General features: G+C 42.2%; 1 protein-coding gene across 3 annotated transcripts; it reads right to left on the minus strand.

Moving 5' to 3' along the window:
* Positions 1-1,099: 1,099 nt before the first annotated feature.
* On the minus strand, positions 1,100-8,477 carry si:ch1073-303d10.1. 3 transcript variants are annotated; one of them, XM_034684130.1, is made up of 4 exons: positions 8,312-8,477; positions 5,359-5,440; positions 3,452-3,696; positions 1,100-1,794 (listed from the first exon to the last, which is right to left on the minus strand). In XM_034684130.1, the coding sequence occupies exons 1-4, from the start codon at positions 8,335-8,337 to the stop codon at positions 1,677-1,679; spliced, it is 471 nt and encodes a 156-aa protein (XP_034540021.1). In that variant the 5' UTR covers positions 8,338-8,477; the 3' UTR covers positions 1,100-1,676. The 3 variants fall into 3 exon arrangements, with proteins under 3 accessions (XP_034540021.1, XP_034540023.1, XP_034540022.1); XM_034684132.1 differs by lacking the exon at positions 8,312-8,477 and adding an exon at positions 7,832-7,863; XM_034684131.1 differs by lacking the exon at positions 8,312-8,477 and adding an exon at positions 5,698-5,800.
* Positions 8,478-9,675: the final 1,198 nt, after the last annotated feature.

Below are 9,675 nucleotides of genomic sequence, written 5' to 3' on the forward strand. Positions count from 1 at the left end.
ACCACCTGCTTAATTTGTGGACATTTGTGACTACCCAGCCCCATTCACAATAAACTGTGATGCTTCTGACTCCTTTCTGTCAGTACCAGTATTCACTTTTTAAGCAGTTTGCGCTCCTGAGTTCTTCATGAACCAGCCTTCACTCCCCGCACACATCAGTGAAGCTTGGCTGTCCATGACCCTGCCACCTGTTCACTGGTTTTCCCACCTTGGATCACTTTTGGAAGGTACTGACCTGGGCAGACCGTGAACACCCCACAAGAGCTGCAGGTTTGGAGATGCTCAGATGGTCCCATCCAATGACAGGTGCTACTATAAAAAGATAATCAATATTATTCATTATAATTTCACCTGTCAGTGGTCATGACTGATTGGAGTTTAAATATATGACGTAAATCTACAGTAATGGCAGAAGATAAGTCTTAACCCCTTGTTTTCCTTCTATTATTTTATAGATTGGTGTACAAGAGTAAGCCAAGAGTCGGGAATCTATCATTGTCCTAATCAATATGAATACATTAGTGTATATTTTTTTCTGCAGTTTGTCTTCATCCTGTTATTTGAGCCCTGCATGAACAAACTGAGCTCTATTTTAAGAGAGGGCCTTGAGTGTTTGTGCCACCTTAGATTCTCCTGCTGTGCTTCTCCTTAATGTGTATGCATCTGCTGGTTTGACTTCACTGCTCTGTTTCTGTTTGTGTAGTACAATTTTACTGTAAGAATTTGTGTGAAGAGCAAGAGCAGAGGAGCACAATATGCTGTGGTGTGATCCTCGATTTGAAGAGTAGTCACCACAAGATGATATAGTTTTTATTAATTTCTATAAACTGGCATCTGCCAGCAGGATGAAGTCTCAACAGCAGCTCCACCCTCACCTCTTATGTTCCTTGTCAGACAGTAAACAACGTGGCACTCAGAGAAGTAAGCCTTGGCCAAAAGTCTGTTACCTCTGCTGGCAGCACCAGATGCAGAGGAAAGTTGGAGTGGCTCCCAGAGGATAAACTTCTGTCAGTCAATGGGTTCATTGACCGAGGTGGACATATGCTCAACACACTTAAATCATGTCATTGTGCATCAGAACAAAATGGAAATACGCAGAACTTTATTGTTACACAACAGTTATTTAGACTGACCCTGCAGTACATAAAGGAAGTTGCACATCAGAGGTGCCACTAAGGTTGATCCTCTTTACAATAATAATAATGTAATGTAATCATACAAACAGTTTTCATTAGTTTTTTTTTTTTAAGTTCCACAGTTTCACATACAAAGAGCTCTTTGTCTTGCTGAGATTGAAGAATACTATTACATTATTAGTCCTCATACTGTGGGATTCTGGTTGACAAAGGAGGCATCACAAAGAACAGGATACAAGAGAATTATATATTCACATAAAACGCTCACGAGCAGCAGGGTGAGAACCGCACAACCAGGAAAAACACCTTTAGCTCAAAGTGTCACATACAGCAGCAGCAAAGTGGTTAACTAGAGGTATCACTCAGAAAAGAACAGTACACTGAAATCAGCTTTATATTACCTATCCTTCTCATTTAGTACAAATATTTTACATGTGTAAGCTTCTCAAACTCCTCAAGGGGGTTCAGGTTTCACATCATTGAGGTTACACACAGTGCAGGTGAACTGCAGTGACATCAGTCCAAACAGGGGTTTCTGCCTCAGCTCCTTAGACAGGGCGGGGCGGCCTCCGGGGGGGGGGGTGAAGTCGGTGGGGTCAGTCGAGAGAGGGAAAGTTGACTCTGGGACGGGCCGATGGAGGACTTTCTGGAAGCTGAGCTACAGCAGAAAAAAGAAAGAGAGGATGGAGGAAAATTAGAGAGAAAGAATATTCAAAATAGCCATGTATGTTTACCTGATGAAACTCACATCAATTCAGTAATACTTTTCAAAATGATTTGAAGGATGGCACTGCAAAGAAATAGTTTTATATTTTCTTAAAGCAGGCTTGTCATCATGACAGCTTCTTGTCTTTTTTAAATATTGGTCATCTGAGAGTCAGCCATATGGAGCCCAACAAGGCTAATTGATCTACACCAGCCTGGCCAACCTTCACCAGGAAAAAACATGCTGCATATTCATTAACATATTCAAAACAGATGCAGCGGAGGAAACAGGCTTCAAATAAAAAACATGATGCAAACAGACAACAGCAAATACAAAAACAATGTAAATTGAGATAGGCAACAAACATGCCTCAGGCCTGCAGTGGAAAACTTTATAACATTTCATTACTGACAGGAGAAGGTGAGGAAGAAGAGGCTGCTAACATTCCTGCAATGATAGACACTGCATCTTTGTAACTTGTACAAAAAAAGATGACCTATTTGAGAAATAATTCTTGGTAAACAGCTAGCTATGCTAAAGTTATCACATCTGCTTGAAGCTTTAGTTTGCTATTACCCTCAGTTAGCCATGCAGCTATAGCGGCTAATTCTGGCAGCATCAGGCTCTGAATACAGGGTGTGTTAGCTATGGAGCTAAGTTAACCCTGCAGCTACTGTTATTCTATCTTTACTCCCAGTCTCAGTCATTACTCTGTTTGACTTTCTGACCCAAACAATAAATTAAATGTATCTTCAAGTTAAAGTTTCAGTAGGGGTAATTGTCTTCCTCACCCTCTCCTGTTTCCAACCCTTCCATTGAGCGCTCCCCTCAGCCCTGGAGCACTTCAGCTGAAGTTGTTTTTCCTTTTTGATCCTCTTTTTTTTCTCATTTGAATTGTGTTTCAATTGTTGTATTTGTTTTATACTTTTGCATGTGTTTATGAATGTGCATCCCTTATACATTTGCGGCACATTTCTCCTCATATAGATCATGCAGATTGAGCCTGGCGCAATCTTTAACATCTCAACAGATGTTGACCCCAAGGGGCAACCTCCGGTCTAAAAATATGAGTCCAATGCGGAAGTGTTAAAAGCTGCAATTCATCGAGGATCCACTTGAGGCTGGCTCCGGAAGTACCGGAAGTCACATACACATGAATGGGAAAAAGACGATCTTTGCAGCAGAAATAAACATGTTTACAGCCTGGTACAAAAGATGAGTGTAGTCAATATGGCTGCCACCGACGATTTGCCTCAAACAGCGCTTTAGAAACAGATGGGTGACGTCACGGATACTACGTCCATATTTTATACAGTCTATGGTTGACCCACAGGACAAATGACAGGTACTACAGTTCTGTTCTTATAGATTGTGGTGTCTAACTACTATCTTGCAGTGTGCACCCTGCTTTCTTTAGCCTTGTTAGTCTCTTCCCTCACATAGACCTGATGCATGTGTCTAAACATGCATCATAAAAAGTCTGATTAACAGTATTCAAAGAAGCATAATTTAATTCTGACAGACTGCTGAGGTCCTCAAACTTTAAGTCCTCTGAAGCATTATTTAACCCTTCAAGGCCTGTGGCTGAAGTTTAAGCAGAGATCCTTACTCTTCCTCCACCTCCTCCAGCTGCTCTGCCTCCACAGCGCCCCCTGTGATGCTCTCCTCCTCATCCTCCTCCTCTGTGTTGTTGCTCTGTGCACATCGAACAGTCCAGCTCAGCTCCCTGCCCGTCAGCTCGTTGTGCTCTGTGGGCTCCACCACGATGGATGGGAGGCGCTCTCTCCTGTACAGAAAGTCTTCAGGGTACGTGCTGGGATCAGAGTCTTCGTTCATGTTGGCTTCTGGAAAGATCTGAACCAGGGAGGGGAGAATAATGATGTTCAATCACTTTAAGGAAAACCTTATCAGTTATTCAAGGTGTGGATTATTACTGTGATTTGATTGTTTTCCCAGCAAACATCATTGATGGATTCTATTGTTGATAAAGGACCAATAAATATAATTCTTCATTTACAACTTAAATCAGATAAAACAGGGGTAAGTGCAAAGCCAACTAATAAACATCCATCCATCCCTTTTCATCAGTTTATCTGGGGTCGGGTCATGGAGGCAGCAAGTCAAAGCAAGTTGACCCACACATCCCTCCCCCCAACGCTTTCCAGCTCCTCCTTGGGGATCCTGAGGCATTCCTGGGCCAGAAGGGATATAATCCCTCCACCAAGATCTAGATTTAGCCTGAGGCTTTCTCTCAGTTTGACACACCTCTAAAGGGAGGCGTCTAGGAGGCTTCTTATCAGATGTCCAAACCACCTCAACAGAATCCTTTGATGCAAAAGAGCAAAGGCTATCCTCTGAGCTCCCTCCTCACCCTGTCTCTAAGGCTTAGCCCAGCCATCCTTCGGAGGAAACTCATTTCAGCCGCTTGTAGCTGTGACCTCATTCTTTCGGTCACTACCCACAGCTCATGGCAATACGTGAGGGTCAAACTGTAGATGGACTGGTAAATAGAAAGCTTAGCCCCCCCGGCTCAGCTCCCTTTTCGGTCCAGTACAGTGCCTGCATTATTGCAGACACTGCACCAATCCACTGGTGTATCTCTGGATCCATTTTACCCTCACTCATGAACCCCAAGATACTTGAGCCCATTACTTTAGGTAGACTCGCTCCCCGCCTAGAGAGAGCAATCCACTGTTTTCTGGCAGAGAACCGGGGCCTCCAACTTGGAGATGTTGTCTCTCATCCCAGCTGCTTCGTACTCAGCTGCAAACTGCCCCAGTGTCTGCTGGAGGTCCCAGCCTGAAGAGGCCAACATAACCACATCATCTGCAATGAGTAGAGACTTAACTCTGAGCCCCCAAACTGGAGACCCTCCTCTCCCTGCCTTGAGATTCTGTCCATGAAGATCTCAAACAGGATCTGTGACATGGGGAAAACCTTGGCAAAAGCTAGCACAGAGAACATGTTGACTTTGTTATGAGTATGCGGACAAACTGATATAAACAACATAAGACAAATAACAGTTAAAATGGCAACGCATGTATCCGAATATCTGGGGGTTATAATCCCAAAATACACTGGATCAGAAAAACTGTGTACAATAAAGTGAAGTCAAAGAAAATATTTTCAATCAATGTCTTTCACATACTTCATACACCACTGCCCATCTGCCATGACGCCTCTCCCTTTTGTTTTTTGCTTCTGCTTTTGTTAATTGTTAGTGGGTGGGGTTGTGTGTGTGTGTGCGTGTGTGTGTGCGTGTTTGTGTGTGTGTGTCTGTGCATGTGTGTGTGTGTGTGTGTGTGTGTGTGTGTGTGTGTGTGTGTCTGTGCGTGTGTGTGTGTGTCTGTGCGTGTGTATGTGTGTCTGTGCATGTGTATGTGTGTGTGTGTGTGTGTCTGTCCATATTGTGTTATCTCACTGACAGATTAATATCAAAGCAAACATCTGGATATAAAAACAAATGTTGCACCATAATCCAGATTAAAGAAGACAAGATGAAGACGTAATCTGTACCTGGTAGGCTCTGCTGCCTCTTCTTCTCTCCTCGGAACTCCCCTCCACCTCAGACTCCACCTGACTGAGAATAGTGCTCATACTGCACACACACACACACACACACACACACACACACACACACACACACACACACACACACACACACACACACACACACACACAAGATTTAGGTTAATTTAGCTGTATTTCTGAATGCTCCCTGAGCATCTCCCTTCAGAGGATTTCTGTGCTGGTCTGGCTGGAGGAGACAACAGGAACATTTAAGTATAATAGGTCCAAAGAAACCTCTGTATACAGCTGCCTTTTATTCAATCATTTTAAAATGTATTCTAATACCTTTAAAACACACGCTTGAGAGGAGATCTCTGCAGGCGAAGCTGACAATAATGCCAGGGTATCATCAGACAATCTGTAATACATATAGGATCCCAAAACAAACTATCATATTGACTGTTTTCATCTTTGGTTATTTCTTTCCTCCTGGTGTCATTTTAAACAAATAACAAAGTCACTGTCTGTTTTTTCTGTTTCCTAACATTAATATGTTCACAATCCTCTCTCTTTTATTTGACATTTTTAACACATCACTTCTGCCCATCCTCTTACTGTCTGTCCTAAATAAGAAATGATAAAAGGAATGTGCAAAATCAAAACTTAGAGCTTGGTTCTCCAGTTTTCTGTTGAAACTGGTTTACTTAGAAGGCTTAGTTAATAGCATGTAGTGATGCCAATGCTTTATTTGCTTTCCCTGCCTTCTTTTTGAACATCAGGATCAGACTAAGTGTGGATTTACACAGGTTTAAAGTACTTCTTAAAGCACTTCTCAGAATAGCTTAAAAACATGAACAAACAAGGGTTCACAACATACATCCATCAATTTAGCTGATAGATGTTGTTTTATTTCATTTCATAGTACACTGGTGTAAAATCTGTTGTTACACCAGCTGCCACTGTATTTAACAAAAGCTAAAAAAAAAAACCCAGAACATTATGTAGTCTTAATACTTCAGGAGGGTGTGTCCTCACACAGTGACTCAGCAGTACTTTATATTGTTGTCACTGCAGCTCTGTGGAATGATAAAAAGGCTGATGAGGGTGTACAATATTACAACTTGATACTTGCTGGATCATTTTTATTTAGGAAAGGTGAGTCATTACGTTCAGCTTTTCACATGATGTCAGTCTTACTGCAGGACTATCCTCCCAATATTAAGGAAGGTGCGGCACAGTCTAGAAATAAAGGAAGTAAATAGGTACAATAGTTGCCAGTTAAGCTCATCTTTTAAATACTGGCGCAAATAGTTTTCAGATGAACATGTGAGGCTTTCACCTCAGAAGGAGAGTAGAAAGGGAGAGGGGAAATAAAATAAAGAACAAGCTAATGGATGTAAAAGAAACAACTAGATTTCATCAGATAAAATGTCTTCCAAATGAACTGCATCACCTAAAAGGGGTGTCAGCACTGACACATTACCCATGAGGTGATTTAATTCAGAAATTAATTAATAGTTTCAATCACACACTTTTTTTTTCTCCCTTTTGGCACGCCATGGTTAAGCTGTAGCAGAATATTCCTGCTTATGTTCTATCTCCATGATAGAACATAATGACACCACAGCATTTTTTATCACACTCCACTTAAATCAAGTAATTAAAAGTTATATCCAGATTGTGTTGAATAGAATTAAAATATCATCAACGTAATTTAAGTTTGAGCTCACACCTATGAGCTAAGCATACAGGTGCTGCTAATCAGACTGATGTCAGCGGGACACTGAACAAAAGCTGGCAGAGCTGAATGTATGAGTGTGTGAATCCCCACAGAGCTGTAAATGAAACACTCTGGCTCCTCTCTCTGTAATTCATGGTTTTAGACCACACTGGTGCAGCACTGCAGCATTTATTGGAATAATACATCTAAAAATTAGAATTCAGCAACTAATAACTCATTGTTTGGCAGCCCTGCTTTATATGTTAACATGTTATGGAATAAGTCATGATGACCTGGAAATCCCAGAAAATGTATCCAACCTTGTCCCAACAAACAGCTGCTTCTTCTTCCATGATGTATTTTATTTGCATGGATGTGATTTAAAATCTTACTTTATTTATACAAACAGAATCATCACCAATCTCCAGCCCAAACTAAATATCAATATCCCCTTCCGTTTCCCTCTTCTCTTTTGTCCAGCAAGTATTTTTAGACTTGGAAATAATCGTACTCTGTAAAAGTCTTACCCCTTCAGCCTGACCTAGACTTTTATTTTCCAAACAGCTTGACCGTAGAAAACTGCATTCTCTTCATCATTCATCACCCTGAAGTTCACACATCCTTAATAGTGCTAACAGAATCAACATGTAGAGTGGATCCTGCACACAGCACACCAAACCTCTACAGCTTGACAGATGTTACAGTCTGGTTTGGTCAAACAGAGACCTGTTGATGTTAGCAGTGAAACATTCTGCTTACCTATACAACAGAGTGAGCACTATGGACCACAGGTGAGAGGATTAGGAGAGGGGAGGGGACATGAAAGCTTCTTCTGCTTGGTTTATCTGCAGGTAAGCACCTAATGACATGACCGGCTTACACAACAAGGTACTTGTCAGCTGCAGGATGGGGGGAGGATCGAAGAGTGTGGGAAAGAGAGGGACTAGGGAGAATTCTGGATTCATCTGTTGAAGATAGAAAAGTTTTGATCCAGGTGATATCTTGCATGTAGAGTCTGTCAGAGAGATTCACATCTGCTCATTTCTTTAAAAATATCAAACTGATGCACTCACAGTTTGTCTTTATATCACTACATTAGTTTTAGTCATAAACACCTCTTGAATCCTGATGAGCCACAGAGTGTCCTTAGTGTCCTGACAACACGAAACACCTCGTCTGAGCTGAAGGACATGTGAAAAATGTCTCTGTGGTTATGTAGCATGAAGTCATGTAGCTTACCTGTGTGAGGCTGGAATACAGCTCATATTTTCCAGGATCAAAAAGGACTCGAGGACTCAGCTCTCCAAACGGGTCTAAATGTCTTCTTGAACAAAAAAAGGACAAAGAAGTGGACGGTTGCTGCTGAAAGTCGGCCAGGCTGTGTTGTATCAGTCACAGGTTCAGCTTCCTCTCTTCACCGCTCCCCTCTCGTCCTCCCTCCCCCCCTCCCTGTCTGATTCTCTCCTCTCCTCCCTTAATTTTTTCCACAGTGTCCAGTGTGACGCACACAACGCAGCACAGAACACCGACATGCAACCCTGCTGTCCAAGCTGGCAGCTTAGTGTCCCCTTCAATTAGAACTGAAGCTTTATGTACCATGTGAGAGTGCAGCTGCACATCCGGATCAGCAGGTGAGCTGCACCGGCTGCTCATATTCATCCCTTCTCTCTCTTTATGATTTACACCACAGTGCCCACCACACTGTGCATTGTTCTGCAGGGTCTCTGCATTCATGACAGGTAACCAGATTATCTCCCAGATTAAGGTACCTATTAGGGATTGAAGAGGATTGTGGGTAGTCCCTATATTTATAAACACTGGGTTACCGAGGGATCACAGCCCTGTTTACATTTCTTTACCTGGATCTCATTCACCAAAGTTATTTTTATACACCTTGAACTGATCAGTCTGTCCCATAATGCTGAGGGGCAGCCCCAGGAGTCATTCTGAAGTCTGACCAGCAGGGGGCGCCTGGACAACAGTAGAACTCACCATTAGATGCATCAGAAGACAGAGCAGCTGAAGTGAATCATCATGTGTGTAACATGTTTGTAACTTGTGTGTGAGGTTCTCCACATGCTAACTGTCTTAAAAACAGACTGCATGTTACTTTAACCTTTCTTCTTCTTCTTCCCCACCTTTATCTTTTTACAGTCTTCAAATTGTTGTATATATTCTATGTTTTATACTGCAGACATATCAGGATATATTGAGAGTGTGCAGGGAATGTAAAAAGAGAAAAATGAAATGTGATCTAAGGCAGCTTGAGGTCAGGTTAAAAAGTCTCTGTGTTGATCCCATTAAAGCCATGTATGTTGAAGGCAACACGCTGCCCCTGCCCTGGTATTTGGAGTATGTTACACTGCTCACACTCTCTCCATGTGTGTTGTCTGATAGACTTGCCGGGTAGTCTTTAAACCCTGGATGAAAAATCAAGCTCTCACTCCATGTCTGAAGCGGTCACTTTGAAGTTGGCTCAGTTCTTCAGAGGAAAATTGTTGTCTCATCACTGATATTGATCATAAGTTTTGCTAACCTCATCAGCAGCCTGCTAACGTTAGAGAGTGAAGCTCATACACATGACTGTCATGTGTCGCATCTGG

This window comes from Notolabrus celidotus, chromosome 5, assembly GCF_009762535.1.
Source record: "Notolabrus celidotus isolate fNotCel1 chromosome 5, fNotCel1.pri, whole genome shotgun sequence".
Taxonomy (NCBI): domain Eukaryota; kingdom Metazoa; phylum Chordata; class Actinopteri; order Labriformes; family Labridae; genus Notolabrus; species Notolabrus celidotus.